Source organism: Mus caroli, unplaced genomic scaffold, assembly GCF_978045245.1.
Source record: "Mus caroli unplaced genomic scaffold, Mus_caroli_1 scaffold_18, whole genome shotgun sequence".
Lineage (NCBI taxonomy): Eukaryota > Metazoa > Chordata > Mammalia > Rodentia > Muridae > Mus > Mus caroli.
Window position 1 is genome coordinate 85,912,605 of NW_028227273.1, and position 18,660 is coordinate 85,931,264.

The 18,660-nt window shown below is 41.5% G+C and overlaps 1 protein-coding gene across 5 annotated transcripts in view; it reads left to right on the top strand.

Moving 5' to 3' along the window:
* Prkn (parkin RBR E3 ubiquitin protein ligase) overlaps positions 1-18,660 on the top strand; it is a 1,247,011-nt gene that overhangs the window by 1,186,836 nt on the left and 41,515 nt on the right. For 4 of the 5 annotated variants that reach the window (XM_029471043.2, XM_021186390.3, XM_021186389.3 and 1 more), the window contains one exon: positions 7,158-7,241. The exons of the other annotated variant lie outside the window; for it this stretch is intronic. In XM_029471043.2, the coding sequence (XP_029326903.1) occupies positions 7,158-7,241 (84 nt within the window). The remainder of the gene's footprint in view (positions 1-7,157; positions 7,242-18,660) is intronic. 5 annotated transcript variants of the gene reach the window in all.

Here is an 18,660-nt window from a genome sequence, read left to right on the forward strand (position 1 = left end):
GCTGGCCTCCTGCCTGCCTCTGCCTCCCAAGTTCTGGGATTAAAGGCGTGCACCACCACTGGCCTAGGAACTTGTTCTTTTACTACAAACAGAAACCTCAAACTGCCCAGGACAAACAGGAACTTATTCTTAACTGTAAACAGAAACCTTAACCTGTACTGTCGATTGTTCTTGTTTTAGTCTCAAACTCTCTCTAGAGCCTCTGGCTTCAAAGGTTCTGTTTTGAAGCAATAGATTAAATGTATATCTTAATCTTGTTATCATTTTTCAGACAAGTCTCATATGTTCCAAGCTGACCTTGAAGTCAATATGTAAACAAGGGTGACGTTGGTACCCCGCCTCTACTTACTGAGAATTGATATTATAAGAACAATCCACCATGCCCAGCTTATGCGGTGCTGACATCCAACCCAGGGCTTCCTGCATCCTTGGCAAGCATCCTACCAACTGACCTACATCCCGACCTATGGTTAGGTTTGGTTTAGTTAACAGGGTCTTACCGTGGTGTATCCTAGAACTCACTGTATAGATCAGGATGGCCTGAAACTCATAAAGATCTGCCTACTTCTGCCTCCTGAGGACTGGGATTAAAGCCGTGCACCACAACGCCAGGCTACGTTTCTAAATGTAAATATCTTACAGACTATTTTGTGAATTGGAGCATGCTGTTCTTTCACATAATTTTTAACGCAGTCATGCCTCCTGTCATGATGGGGATATGTCCTGAGAGTATGCCATTAGGAGATTGTCATTTGGGAAACATCATGGGTTGTAGTTATAAAACACTAAGAGGTTACCGCCTCTGGCAAACCTAAGGGGTAGAGTACAGCCTGTAGGTCCTGGCTAGGTATCTTCACAGCATGCTACTGTGTTGAAGACTGCAGACAGATGTCACCCAGTGGCAAGCATTTGTCTATCTAAATGTATGTCAACATACAAAGATCCAGTAAGAACACAGTGAAAGATGTTAAAACAGCATTTCTATCTAAGGCACTGACGTAGAGCGGAGTGTATAGAGATGAAGTTGGCTCTGGGTTAACGGCTAACACAGGAGAGATGCTTTATCCATTAAGAGGACTTGTCGCTCTTGCAGAAGATACTGGTTCAGTTCCCAGAGCCCGAGTGACAGCTCACAACTATCTGTAACTCCAGTCCCAGGGGATCCAGTGTGAAGGCCCAGGACAGCACTGTAAACCTCTGCAGACCAGACACTAAACACACATGCGCACACATATGCACACACACATGCACACCCACATTGTTCTTTTTTCAACATTAAATCAGCTTTAGCTTAATATAACATACTTTATATAATTTTTAAACATAAGCACGCCATATAAAACATTTTCTTTATATCTTTATTCTATAAGCTTTTTTTCCACATTATTTTTAAACTTTTTAAGTTAAAACTGTAGGACCCAAAGATACTGTTTGGCCTTGGCCTCCCCCACCCCAGGATGAAGGTCATCACTGCCACTGTCTAACTGTGTAGCTTCTTGCCTCGCCCTACAAGGTCTCCAGGGATGGCAGGATGGCATCCAATGGAGGCAGTGCTTTCTTCTGTATCTTTCCTGGCAGGCAGGCGTTACCTGTTACAGACTGTATTCCTGTTCCTTTGCTCAGGTTCCTGATTACTCTGTTCAACAAAGATTTTTTTTGTGAGTGCAGAACATTGTCCTCTCTATCAGTAACAGCCCATGCTGTCCTCTCTATCAGTAACAACCTGTTATTGTCCTCTCTATCAATCAGTAACAGCCCATTCTGTTGGGTGCTTCTGATAAACGCACTGTCGGTTTCCTGGCAGGTTCTTCTGTTTTATCTCCTGCAGTCTCTCTCCCCCCAGCCCCCACTTCTTCAGTGATGTATGCCCTGGCGCTTGGATCTCAGATACCCACCATTGACTTAAGCATAACTTTGTCTCATGTAACCACACTCAGTGTGCTAATTGTGAGGGAAAACTGGACTCCGTGCTAACAAAAGCTCAGCTCTTACTAAGTAGAAAAATATGAATTTATTAGATTTAGGCTTTATTAAGTAGTGCAAGGGTTTTTTGACCTCTTCTCAGGCACTCAAGATAAGTTTATCACCTCAGTTAAGAGGAAGTTAGACACAGTCTCCTGGACTTGGATATGTGCTAGAGGTAACATTGACTCCTGTATCCAGGTTATGTTTCTGCATTCCTCTATCCCTTGGCTCAGAGCATTGGATCTTTGGGTTCTCTTGTTCATTGTCAGATCAAAGGACACAATCATGCTTTTGAGAGCAGTGACCTTTGCCTGCACTGGATCCCCTGGAACAGGAGTTACAGATAGTTGTGAGCTGTCACACAGACACTGGGAACTGAACCAGGGTCTTCTGCAAGAGCAACAAGTTCTCTTAACTGAATACAGAAAGTTTAAATTGTTGTGGTTTTATGGTCACTGTTTTACAAAAGACAGGGCATAAGATGACTTATAATTTTTCTGAGACATGTCAGCCAGGGCTCCAGCAGAGAAGCAGAGCCACCAGGATGATTACACACACACACACACACACACACACACACACACACACTCACTCATGTGAGAGAGATAACACCTAAATAAACAAACACACATATGTATAGATTATGATTATAGCCACACACACACACACGTATGTGTTGGTTATACCTATGCATATATGCACACATATATAGCTATAAAGATGCAAATTACTTATTTATATTAAGAGTGTGATTGAAGAATTGGCTTACCAGGTCTGTGAGCTAGATAAACCTGCCTCAAGTCCACAACAGGACAGACCTTGGGAAGGACAGGATGAAACTGGTCGGCACAGCCTGACCCTGAAGCCCATGTAGGATTGAATCCATCCACCCAGATCACCTTGGGAAATTTCACTGAAAACCAGCATTGTCTGTAAAATGTCTTCAGAGCAATCCCTCTGTCGGAGTGTGATGGGCCTGTGAGGGCTGTTTATAATGAAGCTGCCATCACAGGTGCTCATATGGGCATGTGTTTGACCCTTCTAATGAAGCCCAACAATGGACCATGGTGCAGAAAGCCAGAAGAGTAAGTGTGGATCACTTCTGTAAATTAATTTGTTTGTTTGTTTGTTTTTGTCAGGGTTTCTCTGTATAGCCCTGGCTGTCCTGTAGACCGATCTATAGAACAGGCTGGCCTCAAGCTCAGAGATCTGCCTGCCTCTACCTCCCTCAGGAGTGCTAGGACTAAGGGCATGTGCTACCACCATTGGCATTATTTGATCTTTTTTGTTATTCTGTCTTTTGTTTTCCATAGCTGAGGACTGAACCCAGAGCCTTAAGCTTTCTAGACAAGTTCTCTACCACTGAGCAAAATCTCCAATCCTATACTTGTGTAACGTTTTAAAGGCATATAAATCAGGTGGGGTTGCACACACCCATAAACTTGGTAGGTCTGAGCACACGGAAAGCTTAACCAGAGCCCGTCTGGGCTATGTAGTGAGTCCAAGCCCAAACTGTACTACAAGATGAGACCTTGTCTTGGAAAAACTTACATATTTCAAATTTTAAAAAGCAAAATGAAATGCTATAGAAATCGTTGGTGATTGTAAGATCCCTCTCAAGAGAAGGCGACGCAGGGAAAACAAGCTGTGTAAAGGGACCATAGTTGTCTCCCTCGGTTCAGCTGACATCTGCTCCAGAGATTCGGAAGGGCAGTGTACAGATCCGGGGAGTCTTGGCAGCTCTAAGGCCATGATTAACACATAGGCGATATCTGTGCAAAATGCCAGCCTTCCATGCCACTAATCAGAGAAACCCCCATAAACCCCATGGGAGACAAGCTGGCCAGCAGTGAGCATGGAACCACTGCAGTGGGGAGGGGTGTCTGTCTGTCTGTCTGTCTTCTCCCAAAGAAGCTCTCCCTCTTGACACTATTTCAGCACCAGCAGAGTTTCTGCACTGGCCCAGAGAATCGTCCCAAAGATTTCTGTTGCCTCATCCAGCACTCGAGAGACTAAGGCCAGAGTAAGGCTTAATCCCAAATTTGACCTACTTAGACCTTATCTCCCCACCCCCCAAAAAAATCCATGGCATGGAAATAGATGTATGGAAAGATGGCATCTTGTTAGATAGGAATCAAATTACAATGAGTTGGTTTCAAAAAAGACGTTCTTAAAGAGCATTCAGGTAAGTTGTGGCTATGGTTAGTGCTGGAGAGATGGGAGGGGAATTTCAGAGATTTTTTTTTTCCTTTGAATCCATGTACCTTGTAATTCTTTTTCAGGAATGAATTTCCTTTTAGACATTTAAGAATAAAACATTGGTGCTGGAGAGATGGCTCAGTGGTTAAGAGCATTGACAGAGCTTCCAGAGGTCCTGAGTTCAATCCCAAGCAACCACTTGGTGGCTCACATGGAATCAGATGTCCTCTTCTGGTGTGTCTGAAGACAGATACAGTGTATACATATACATAAAATAAATAAATAAATATAAAAACAGCTACAGTGTGTATATATATATATATATATATATATATATAATCTAAAAAAAGAACAAATATTTCCCACTGTTAAAAAACGAGACAGAGAGAGAGCGAGAGAGAGAGAGAGAGAGAGAGAGAGAGAGAGAGAGAGAGAGAGATTGCCCTCGAATTGTGTGCGTGTAGCTGAGTATCTGCATGGTTTTCAGGGACTAGCCAAGAAAACAAGCATTTGTATACAAGTCCCTATCACTGCAGGGAGGACCTGGACAGCTATGAGGTCTGTAGTTTCACAGGAATGACGTCAATTCATAGAGGCTTCTAGATGTTAATGGTCACTGTGTTTTACTCAAAAACTTAAACCAGTCCAGTTCAGCCCCGTGAGTTTTCCGCCACACCCTAGAACCTTTGGGCACGGTTTAGAAACTGAAATCCTTTGCATTCAAGCAAGCCTCTTGTTGAATGTTCAGAATAATGTGATTACAAATCCCCCAAACACTCTCAAGATCAAACCAGACCCTTCTAGACCAGTGGTTCTCAACCTTCCTAAAGCTGCCACCCTTTAATGTAGTCCCTCATGTTGTGGTGACCACCACCAACCCACCCCACCCCTGACCCCAACCGTGTAAAAGTATTTCCGCTGCTACTTCACAAATGTAATTTTGCTGCTGTTGTGAATGGCAAAGTAAATATCTAGGTTTTCTGGTGTCCTTAGGTGCCCCCTGTGGCAAGGTCATTTGACCCCCGACCCAAAGGGATGGAGACCCACAGGCTGAGAACCAGTGTTCTAGATGGTCACTCAGCTGATACAGGACAGATTCAAGTCACTAACTGGACCCTAAGCTATGTGATACAGCTGCCTTGGAATAGATGCAAATTAACACAGGAATTAATGTCACTACCAGCATATTCACCCAGACTTTCACCCTCCTCACACCAGTCACGGCGTGGGGCTTCTGTCTGTGTGTGTTTTGCCTTGGTTTTTCTTTTTCTTTTTTTCTTTCTTTCTTTCCTACCCCCTGTCCCCTTTATGGTCCATTTTTCACGGTACCAGTGAATTTAATGTCTTTGCGTCAGGAGAGGCCTATTTATTCTGACAAACTGATCAACCTCCAGGGTGTATCTGCACCATGAAACTGATTTTATATCTCATCCCGGGGCTAATAAGATGTGAAGAGCTTTCCCTGTCACGCAGAGAGATCAGACTAGCTTCCCACAATGGCAGGGAGTCACAGCCAGCTCTCTATGGATGAGCCGACTGAGCATACCAACGCGGAGGGTAGGGTGGAGCCTATCACGAGATTCCTGCCCTCTAAAAAGAATGATAGACCTTTGGAAGCAGCACTAACTCTCTGTATCCAGTGGGGATAAATACAATATCGGGGCATAGAGCCTAGCTGTGCTGTCCATCTTTAACCCTAACCCTAACCCTAACCCTAACCTAACCGTAACCTAATCCAAACCCTAACTGTAACCTAACCCTAACCCTAACACTAACCTAACCCTAACCCTAACCTAACCCTAACCCTTTCCCACCTACTTCAGCTTCTGAGTGAAGATGAAATCCCATCACTCTGAGGTCAGCCTTTCTGCTGTGGCTGCTCTTCCAGAGGATCTGGATTCAATTTCCAACACTCACATGGCGCCTCACAACTGCCTGTAACTCTAGTTCCAGGGGATATGATAGCCTCTCCTGGCCTCCACAGGCACCAGGCACATACGTGGTATACATACAGGCACACATGCAGGCAAAATATCCAAACCCATAAAATTGTTAAAATTAAAATTTAAAAGCAACAGGCATACTAAAAAAAAAAAAAAAGTATGAGATTTCCATCAGGCTATGTGGGTAAGGCACATATTAAATAAACTGTGTGCTTTAATTTGTGTTCGATCCCCCAAATCTTCCACTAGTCACATATGTGTGTGTGTGTGTATATATATACATATATATGTGTATATATGTGTATGTATATATGTGTGTATATATGTGTGTATAGATATGATATGTATATGTAAATATGTATATGTGTATGCATGTTTATGTGTGTGTGTGTATGCAAACATTATGAAATCTGAAAAATCATACCAAATTTGAATTAAATCTGGTCCCAAACGTCTTGGACTGAGGGATGTTGAACCTGCAGCTGATGACTCTCCTTGCATGGTGAAGGTGTTGTGAGGAAAGAGCATGGGGGTTGGCATTTCTCCTGAGTCCCAGAGAATCAGCTAAAGTCCTTTGAAAACAAAGTCGGGTGCCATTGGCACTGTTTGGTTTGCCTTCATTTTTCAGTTCAGAATCATTTTACCTCCATCAAAACAGTGACAAATGCCCAGTTGATGTCCTGTCACAGGAGCTTGGGGACTCCCAAGCCTCTGAGAGGCTTCTGAGAGTTCCAGGCCTTCCTATGGTGGCTTTCCTGTGATATCTCAGGTGTCCGGTGGGATGATGACCCCAGTTCAGTGAGTCACCGTGTGGAGCTGTCCTCAGCCACTGCGACAGCCTCAGACATGGCTGAGATACGCACGGTTCGTGTCTGTAACCCTGCTGAGGCACACAGAACACCCTCTAACCATGAGCAGAGCCATGGAAATATAAGCTGATCCCAATTTGCCAAGAGTAATTTGACCCAGGAGGCATCACTCAAGCCAGAGACCAAAGTAGAGTTTAGAATGCACCGAGATGTTCTGATACACCCTGTTGTTCTCTTGCAGTTTGTTTTCTGCCGGGACTGTAAGGAAGCATACCATGAAGGGGATTGCGACTCACTGTTCGAACCCTCAGGAGCCACTTCTCAGGTAAGCGATTCCCTCATCCTGCTAAGCGATGCCTGGTACCTGGTAAGCAGCAGCTCCCTCCGAAGGTCACAGGAAGTTACCTGCACCAAGAAAGTCTAAGGGCAGAAACCTTGCAACTGAGTGAGCCTCAGCCTTCCTCAAGATTACCCCCCACTCACAGGGAACCTTGTAGCTTTCCCAAGACAGGTATATCCCTGATCCCTGATAGCTTTTCTCCTTGGGGAGTATGGAATAGGGATAAGGCACACCAGTGTGATCAGAGAAGACTGGGATAAGACAACTGAACAGTATCTAAATCAGAAAAATCAGTACTACCTCTTCTTTTATTTCATTATTTGATGCCTTTGTTGCAAGTGTGCCCAACCTGTGACCTATAGGTTGATTGCACAACACAGCCATGGATCCAACTCAATACTGAATCATAAACTTACTTAGACCATTACAAAAAGTATTTTTTGCAATCTGGGGGGGGGGGACCCTTGATTGAGCTGTTCTCAAAGCAAGACAGTGTATATAGATGACATCTGTCACAATTTCAGAAAGTTGGACACACCTGGCAGGCTGGTAGACATTATCTCTGCATGCTCAGACATCCCTGGCTTATGATGAAGTGATGTCCCAAATAAACCCATCATAAGCTGCAAATATTACAAAGTCAAAGGTGCTCTGAAAGACTCTTACCTACAAAACATCCCAACTTGGCCTCACGGCACACAGTAGGATCTTGATTGCTAGCCCTGGAGATCAACAGGCCAAGTAGACTTTGCCATGGCCACCGCACAGCACTACTATAGAGCATTCAAGCTTGTAGCTACTCAGAAAAGTTGGTCAGGAACTGTACGTATACAGTGACTACTGAACATGCATCGCATCCTATCATATTCAAGGAAACAGCTGTGTGTTTCCATCAGTCTCACAGACAGTGCTAAACTGTGTCTTCATCCTGATTGAGTAAAGAGCACATTTCCTGAACCCTGCCCACTAACGAGCTACACACAGCTTAGGAAAATGCAAGCATGTATCCTTTTATTTATTAATTGTGATCAATCAAACATCAGGAGAGAGGAGCTAGGAACTTCAGAGTAGCTGATGAACTCACTTATCACTTTTCTCTCAATACAGTGGCTGACAAGGGTTCAAACACCAAACCTAGGCAAATAGACATCCCGTCTCATTGTTAAGAACCTAGTACGTAGACATGGACATTTCAGAGCATATCAATTTTATAGCTGAGAACATGAAAGTGCTGGATGATTGCAAGTGAGCATAGAGAGAAGTGCATCTCTGTAAGGGATTGTGCAGCTGTGTTTACCCAATATTAGCATAACTAAATAAATATAATCAGTACTCTCGGGTCTTCCCATAAGATCCTCCGTTGTTGACCACCAGCATATCAGTAGACTTAGGAGTGAACTCTATTTATACAGTCAAGGAGGCAACTGTGTCTTCTGTTCATTTATTTCAGCTCAGGGATACTCAAGTTCAAGATCACTGGGTACAGAAAACAGGAATAATAATAGCCTTGGAACCCATGCCTTGAGATCTTTATAGTGCAGGATGATGAAGTAAGAGGCCCTGTGGAATGGGAATAAACAAGCAATTTACATTCATTAGTACCCCAGATGTGAACCAAAGCTCCCAAGATGTGAGATTCTACTTGAAAACGAGGAACAACCTTATTTACCCTTAAGCTGACCAAGTTCCTGACTCCCACAGTAATTTCACCCACTCTTCAAGAGAGAACATCCAACCTTGGTTTAAGGTTTTTAAAGGTCATTATAACCTTAATATCTAGGCCATATAAATGGAGGAATGAGCATTAAAGATGACCTTAAGTTCATATGACCAGCACCAAAGGGCATATACCCATCATACTATCAGTGCATGCTAAATGGAACATTTGTATATGTCAAGAATCCTGCTTGGCTAGCTGGCAAAATGAATGTGTTTCCCCTCAGAGAAAAGTCATGGGAGAGAGCTAAAAGAGGGTCAACAATTATATCAACATACTGCTGGCCAAGCTCAACAAATATGTAGTTTTGTATAACACTTCCCTGAAAGTCATGGAAAGTGGTTCTGAGCTCATCAAAAGGAAGCATGAGACTCTTGACAGTGGTCCTAAACACTATTGTGGAAGATAGCATTTGTGGGCAAAGGTACAAGCATCTTTCCTGCTCTTCTCCTGTCTCCATTTCTGCATCCCCAAGTCCAATACAGAACCTGTGCATTTACATTGGATAGATGCATGTTGAATTCTGGTAGCATCATAGTGGAAAGGTATTATTTTATTCAGCAATATACATAAACACCTTTAGTAGATGAGGAATTGTTCCAAGCCCTTGTGGATAAAGGGTAAGATCCCTGCTTGTATGGCAGTTCCATGAATTCTCTAGATACTGAAAAGTTGCACAGTCAACATAAGGATTTCAATGTGTCATGGGTAGTGCATGCCATAGTGCCTCTTCAGCCTTGATTATAGAGCCCTAGTGTTATTCCTTAGATTTACCAGACCAAATTTGAGGCAAGCTTTACTAAAAATACTAAATAGGTGAACTTTGGTCAGGACCACTCCCTGGAATTTCCAGAAGAGTGGCCCAGAGATGTGTGTTGTCAGGGATTTTATGGACAAAACACATAGATCATCATACTCTCCCGTGAGGCTCTGTTTTTGTCCAAGAATTACAACTCCAAGCATGCCCTGAACTTACCTGGTCCTTGGGCAGGTGGTAGTGACAGATTAATTTCAAGTTTTATATTCCTCTACAGCTTCTTGCCTCTAAACGTGCCTTCTGAGCCGGGCATGGTGGCGCATGCCTTTAATCCCAGCATTTGGGAGGCAGAGTCAGGTGGATTTCTGAGTTCGAGGCCAGCCTGGTCTACAGAGTGAGTTCCAGGACAGCCAGGGCGATACAGAGAAACTCTGTCTCGGAAAAACCAAAAAAAACCAACCAACCAACCAAACAAACAAACAAACATGCCTTCTGCATCTAGCTCCTGATCGCAGACCCACACTCCTATTCCTCCTATTTGAAAACAAAGCAAGCCAACCAACAACGTAAGAAAAACATGTCTGCTGTCCAGGGTGGGGGTTTAAATGCAAATTGCCCCAATAGGCTCATATACCTACATACCTCATCCCCAGCTGAGGAACTGCTTGAGAAAGATTACAAGGATTAAGGGCTGTATCCTTGTTGAAGGAGGGGGTCTGTTTTCAATAGAGCTGACCTGTGCCTTGATGCCTACATTCCTCAAACACAGTTGGTAGAAGGGTAGCTTTGGCAGGTTCCCAGCCCTGCAGTTCTGAGAATGAAGACTGTTCACATCAAAGAATCAGCACCTGCTTGCAGCTCCCCCACCCTTGAAACTGGTCTTCAAAGGCACCCATGTCCAAATGCTGCTAATACTTGCAAACCCCACTCATTGGACCTCTTCACATCGTCCCTTCAGCTCAGGTCTCTCAACGCATTCTTCCCAGGCAGCCACTTGTAACTCCTCTCCTTTCCTTCAGAGCTGATTGCTTTCTGTTTCTTGATATTGCCTTCTCCAGAAAGGGGAGCCCAGAAAGGTTCTTCTCTCAGTCATCTTTTCAGTCAGAAGAGGAAGGGAGATTACCCTAGGGAGCCACAGCTCAAGTCACCAACCTTCTGAATCACGGGGATAAAGCCAGCATTTATCTGGGATAAAAATGATCGCATGCACTAGGAATATATGTGTTTACAAATGGCTTGCAAATGTCCCTTCTAATTCTAAGCCTCATCACAACTTTTTTGCGATAGACATTTATCAAAGGCAAGGTAGGGTTAGGGGAAGGCAACCCAAGGGTGTAAGGCTGGTACCCCCAGGTGACTGTTGACCAAGCCTTTGGGAGCTGTACTGATGATCACTTTCTCCCCAGGGAAGCACCAGTGTCACCTCTCAGCTGTCTTCTGTCTCTCTGCATAGAAAAAAGAGGGGTGCTACTTACTGGCTAGCAAAATACTCCTCCAGGCATAGTAAATTCAGACACTAGTGAAGAGCAGGAATTGTTGTGAAACAGCACTGAATCCACTCAGAGACCTCACAATATTTTAGTGATACAGTAATAAATTTCATTTTTCTTCAGGTTTCCCTGCTAAGCCTAACATAACAGCAAAAGTCAAAGTGCTGGCCTACAAGTACAGTCACCCAAAGTTCACAGTGCACTGTCACAGGGTGCCATAGTAACACATCACAGTGGCATGGTGGATATATGTGTAGTAGGTAGTTTTTTTCTACACCACTTTAAGTTCCCAGAGAGTCATATATACACACCTGCCCAGGAGCTATCTCAGATCTATGAATAGAATAGAACACACACACACATACACACACACACACACACACACACACATATAAATGGACATGGGCGCACACCAGTTATTCTTAACATGCCTTGGCTAACTTGATGACTAGGCACTCCTAAACCTTCCCCTGCTACCTTAGGCCCAGTCACCCAGGGGCCAGAGGCCACTTTCCTGAAAATTCACATGCCTGGTTGGCCTTTTTCCTGTCACTACTGCATCCCCTTCTCTCCCAAGTCCTTTTGATTCTCTATGCACTCTACCCACACAACTCTCAGTGTCACACCCCATGCTCAGTCATTGGCTACTTACATCTTTATTGCTAGATCAAAAACCAATTGGGGACAAGGATCTTCAGCATCAGTAAACACAGATTCCCAATCAAAACATCAGAACCACCCTCTACACCTCATCTTTTCTGTCCAATTAAAAAACAAAACAAAACAAAACAAAACAAAAAAAACCCAACTCTTCTCTCCAACATAAATTGAACAGAACCGTAACAATCATGTAAATTACAAAGTAGGATATACAACTAATATCTAGTCCATCGTATTTGTCAATTAGACAAAGTACTCGACCATCATTCCTAACTTAAAGAGTTACAATTCTATCCCTGAATTGTTTAGAATTATTTGTTTAGGTTTTAGCCTGTAATACTATCTGAAAGCTATGCTTTCTACTCTATGTCATGTCTTTAATGTTAAACAACTTAAGTTTGTTCATGGGACTATAATTAGTCTCCAACCCTGTCAGAAATCTGAGAATGAACTAAACATTACCTGGGTATATAGGAAGCACCAAACACAGCTTCTCAAACAATTGTAAAGACAACCGACTACCTGGACAGTCCCCCATTCCTCAAAACTGGAGTATCAGTCTTCAGCCTTCTGGCCCAGGATCAGCTGATAGACCTCTGTAAAGCAGAATTATAAAGGACTGTTTACTCTGACTTGGCAGAGCCAACAGTCGACTATTCTGCACACTGTGTCCATTTTGGACAGTATTTTGTCTGTAGATGAAATAGGCAATTTCTGTCCCACGGCTACCTTGCCATGATAAGCAACCTCACTGGGAGGTAAAGATACTCAATATCTTCTTTGAACTGTGAAAGGGGTAATGTCAGGAGTAGACATGTCTCTAGTCAAAACTTCTAATAATAATGAAATGACTAAATGTCAGATTTTGTGGAATTCTGATGTTTGTGAAGACTAGCTATGTAAAGTTATTTAAACTGTTAAACCTTAGCTACTCTTAGCCATTTCTATTTAAGTAAATTGAAAGTACTTTATTATAATTAAATTAGAATCTAACCTAACCATAAGCTTACTATCCAGCCCTTAACTTGTGTTACTTTTAATTGTCTTGTTCTTAAATGACTTGCATAGGCACAATGCCTATCTAAGAGCAACAATATTAATTTCAAATTTTGTATCAATATACAGATTCATATCAATGAAAACCTTAATTCTATATCAATATATAAATTCTACACCAGTATAGGAGATTATAACTTCAATTTTACCAATTATAAAGATTTCTACAAATGTAAGATTATGGTTGCATAATGCTTTCTTTAAGAAAATTTAGCAATCCGCCGGGCATGGTGGCACACGCCTTTAATCCCAGCACTCTGGAGGCAGAGGCAGGTGGATTTCTGAGTTTGAGGCCAGCCTGGTCTACAAAGTGAGTTCCAGGACACCCAGGGCTATACAGAGAAACCCTATCTCAAAAAACCAAAAAAAAAAAAAAAAAAAAAAAGAAAAAGAAAAAAGAAAATTTAGCAATCCATCCCATCTATTTCTTCCGTGTTTAAAATTATGACCATTCCCAAATTATCTCTTAAAATGGCAACCTATCTGGTTTGTAAAATAACCATAACCAGACACCCAAACCCAAGAAATCAGACTGATGACACTCCATGCCTTCTTCCTGCTGACTGGAGATGATGACAAATTCTTTAAAGGGGTGGGGAGGGGTAGGAAAATTAGAAAATTGGTTAGACTTAAGAAAGCTAGCTTTAGCTGGGTAGTGGTGGCACACGCCTTTAATCCCAGCACTTGGGAGGCAGAGGCAGGCGGATTTCTGAGTTTGAGGCCAGCGTACAAAGTGAGTTCCAGGACAGCCAGGGCTACACAGAGAAACCCTGTCTCGAAAAACCAAAAAGAAAGCTAGCTTTAGCATCAGTTATCAGTCTCTGTATGCATAGAAGTCTCCGGGCTTGACCGAAGTTTTGACTGTATCCATCTGAAAGGTTAGATGAGGCGAGATGACCTGGAATCAGCAACAATTCCTGAAGCTGTTCTGGAGGTAAGTCTCTGGACAGCATCAGGAAGCTGGGTGCTTGAGTAGCAGGTCAGTTCAGCATCTCTGAGGATGAATCTTGCCAAAGCTGTACATTCTGTAGTATATGAATCTCACAAAGTTTCAATACCAGTAAGATATTCATATGGATTGGGCAGGGTGCACAGATCCTTGTTTGAGCAGGTGAAAGAAAATGGTCTTTTTTATGAGTTAATTTTATCAATAACCAAGTGTAATAAATCTTCACTCATGTCATATGAAGGAGGGCAAAGAATCTTAGGGATTCCATCACCAATAAGATTTATTGTTTCATTTTAGCTCAAGTTTTGGCTAGAGGCATTTTTATGTCTAAGCCAGTTACTGGGCTGCTCCCATGTCGAGGAATCAGCAGATTGATTTACCTGTCTTGTGTGATTTTCTCGAATTTTTTGAGATCTTCAGATGGTCTTCCCCTATAATATCTGATACATATCACTCTGGAAGGGGTCCAGAGCCTATTCTCCTTTCCTGTCAACACAAATACAGAGCCTTTCTCCCAAAATAGCATGTCTTTGGTCAGTAACCGGAATTCACTATGGGTACAGTTTGACCTCTCTCCATGAGGAACTTTAACATAATCACTAAACTCATACCCACACTCGTTTTGATAATCAAAACAATTCAAAGCAGTTAAAGCTACCTAAACAAATATTATCTGTTGGGACAGTGCTTCTTCTGTTCCCTGCCCCGACCTTCATGAGATCAAGGCCTAAATTATTGATACATCTGTGTAAACTTGACTCCTCCCTACTGTGGACATTAATATCTCTGTGGGTACATATTGTACTATGTCCCTTCCTCTTTGTATAATTCTCAAGGCCCAAGTTTCTACTGTCTGGGATAGGCTAGGTTCCCTACCTCCTGCTTGTAACCTTTTTTTTTTTTTTTAAGATCAAAAGCTCAATATTTATATGTCTCTGTATTTAACTTTAATTAAATCCCTTTTTCTTACTGTACAAGCCTATTTACAGGCTCTAGTTTTTATCATACTAAGCTGACAATCCCAGAAATCCCATGTTGACCACATTCAAAGATCCAAGAAATTGTCCCGGCAAGACTTTTACATCTCTTTAAAGCATTTGTTCATTCATTCTCCCTAACTTCTCTTTTCTGTGGAGCTGAATGCCTGCTGCATCTACCATCTGGCTCTCTGCCTCTCATCTTAAACTCTTTGTATCAGTTTTGAACCCCGGGAAGAAATCCCCACATGGCTCAGGCAACATCAGTATATTCCCTTCTATCCTTAAAAACAATTAAATCAGATTTCTAAATCTCTATCCTTTATTTATCTGTTGGCTGGAGGCAGCCAGCTTTATAGTTTGCTTCTCATTGTCTCCTCCTAGCACTTGGGAACCAGTCAGACTGTTTGCACAGCAGGAGTTCCCAGCCTCTCAGCTTGAGCTCTCTCTGGCAGCAGCTGTGTTCCTTTGTTCTAGTTCTGCATGCTGGAATCCTCTCCCTAAGAAACCACCCCTCCCCCCAGACTTATATCATTCCTGTGTGTGCATTCCATCGAAGACTCACCAAATAATTTTAAAAGTGGGTTCTCACCTACTGCGTTGGAGTCCACTGTAGCCAGTGGATTTGTCTACAACACTTTAAGTTCCTGGTGAGTCACACACACACATCCAACCAGGAGCTATTTTTGGATCCATGAATAGAAAACACACACTAGCCAGCCAGTTATTCTTTTTTTTTTTTCTTAAATTTTTATTATTTAATGCATTTTATACATCAAGCATATTAATAATATTGAGTATTTTGAGAAATAATATGTAAAAAATTTGTTCAACTTTTATATTCATATTCTTTCATACCCTAAAAATATCATTAATGAATATTTAATACTATCCATAACTGAGGATCCTATATCTAATGTTGAATACTAAATTGTTTCAAAACATACAGAATATATCCTTTGGGAATTAAGCATAGTAAAAGAGCATAGAATATTAAAAATGAATCATTAAGAAATATATTCAAGCCAGGCAGTGGTGGTGCATGCCTTTAATCCCAGCACTCGGGAGGCAGAGGCTGACAAATTTCTGTATTCGAGGCAAGCCTGGTCTACAGAGTGAGTTCCAGGACAGCCAGGACTACACAGAGAAACCCTGTCTCGAAAAAACAAAAAAGGAGCTGGAGAGATGGCTAAACAATTAAGAGCACTGACTGCTCTTCCTGAAAGTCCTGAGTTCAAATCCCAGCAACCACATGGTGGCTCACAACCATCTGTAATGAGATCTGACTCCCTCTTCTGGAGTGTCTGAAGACAGCTACAGTGTACTGATATATAATAAATAAATCTTTAAAAAAAAAAAAAAAAGCCGGGCAGTGGTGGTGCATGCCTTTAATCCCAGCACTTGGGAGGCAGAGACAGGCAGATTTCTGAGTTCGAGGCCAGCCTGGTCTACAGAGTGAGTTCCAGGACAGCCAAGGCTATACAGAGAAACCCTGTCTCAAAAAAAAAAAAAAAAAAAGATAATTTTATATATATATATATATATATATATATATATATATATATATTCCCTTATTTGATACCACCTGACATAGTGAGAGAGTATTTTAAATGCATTATGCATCTGTGTATATTGTCTAACAATCAGTTTACTTAATAAAGATTATCAGTGTTTATAGGAGAGAAATTATTTTATCAATAAGTATATTTTAAAAATTTCAAAATAGCAAAAACTCTTTGAAGTTAAAATGAAGAAAATGCAAATTTCAAGCACACTGATATAAATTATCAATAATACTTCCATGATGTTTGTAGAACATGATTTTAATATTTCAACTGTTAATATTAAACATCATTATTTTAAGCTATATTTTGTTGTTATGTCTCCCTTTTCATTTCTGATTTTAGTAATTTGGATACTGTCGCTGTGCCCTCTGGTTAGTCTGGCTAAAGGGTTTACCTATCTTGTTGATTTTCTCAAAGAACCAGCTCCTGGTTATGTTGATTCTTTGTATAGTTCTTTTTGTTTCTATTTGGTTGATTTCAGCCCTGAGTTTGATTATTTCCTGCCATCTATTCCTCTTGGGTGAATTTGCTTCTTTTTGTTCTAGAGCTTTCAGGTGTGCTATCAAGCTGCTAGTGTAAGCCCTCTCCAGTTTCATTTCAGAGGTACTTGGAACTATGAATTTTCCTCTTACCACCACTTTCATTGTGTCCCATAAGTTTTGGTATGATGTGTCTTCATTTTCATTAAATTCTAAAAGGCCTTTAATTTCCTTATTTCTTCCTTGATCAAGTTACCATTGAGTAGAGCATTGTTCAGCTTCCATGTGTATGTAGGCTTCCTGTTGTTTTTGTTGGTATTTAAGACCAGCCTTAGTCTGTGGTGATGTGATAGGGTGCATGGGATTATTTCAATCTTCTTGTATCTGTTAAGGCCTGTTTTGTGACCAATTATATGGTCAGTTTTGGAGAAGGTACCATGAGGGCTGAGAAGAAGGTATATTCTTTTGCTTTAGGATGAAATGCTCTATAAATTATCTGTTAGATCCATTTGGTTCATAACTTCTGTTAGTTTCACTGTGTCTCTGTTTAGTTTCTGTTTCCATGATCTGTCCATTGCTGAGAATGGGGTCTTGAGGTCTCCCACTATTATTGTGTGCAGTACAATGTGTGCTTTGAGCTTTAGTAAAGTTTCTTTTATGAATGTGGATGCCCTTGCATTTGGAGCATAAATGTTCAGAGTTGAGAGTTCATCTTGGTAGATTTTCCTTTAACCAGTATGAAGTGTCCTTCCTTATCTTTTTTTTTTTTTTTGGTAACCTTTGGTTGAAAGTTGGTCCAGTCTATTTGGAGTTCTGTAGCTTCTTGTATGTTCATGGGCATCTCTTTCTTTAGGTTAGGGAAGTTTTCTTCTATAATTTTGTTGAAGATATTTACTGGCCCTTTAAGATGGCTCTCTGCTATACCTATTATCCTTATTCATCTTCTCATTGTAGAATGACTACTCTATCTTGTTTCTTGGGACCATTTGCTTGGAAAATTGTTTTCCAACCTTTTACTTTGAGGTAGTGTCTGTCTTTGATACTGAGGTGCATTTCCTGTATGCAGCAAAATGATGGGTCCTGTTTATGTATCCAGTCTGTTAGTCTATGTCTTTATATTGGGGAATTCATTGATGTTAAGAGATATTAAGGAAAAGTGATTGCTACTTCCTGTTATTTTTGTTGTTAGAGGTAGAATTCTGTTTGTGTGGCTACCTTCTTTTGGGTATGTTGAAAGATTACTTTCTTGTTGTTTCTAGGGTGTAGTTTCCCTCCTTGTATTGGTGTTTTCCAGATATTATCCTTTGTAGGGCTGGATTTATGGAAAGATATTGTATAAATTTGGTTTTGTCATGAAATATCTTGTTTTCTCCATGTATGGTATTTGAGAGTTTTGTTGGGTATAGTAGTCTGGGCTGGCATTTGTATTCTCTATGACATCTGCCCAGGATCTTCTAGCTTTCATAGTCTCTGGTGAGTTGTCTGGTATAATTCTGATAGGTCTACCTTCATATGTTAATTGACCTTTTTCCCTTACTGCTTTTGTTTTTGTTGTTGTTATTGTCGTTTTTTCAACACAGGGTTTCTCTGTATAGCCCTGGCTGTCCTGGAACTCACTTTGTAGACCAGGCTGGCCTCAAACTCAGAAATTCACCTGCCTCTGCCTCCCAAGTGCTGGGATTAAAGGCATGAGCCACCACGCCCGGTGCCCCTTACTGCTTTTTAATATTCTTTGTTTAGTGCATTTGGTGTTT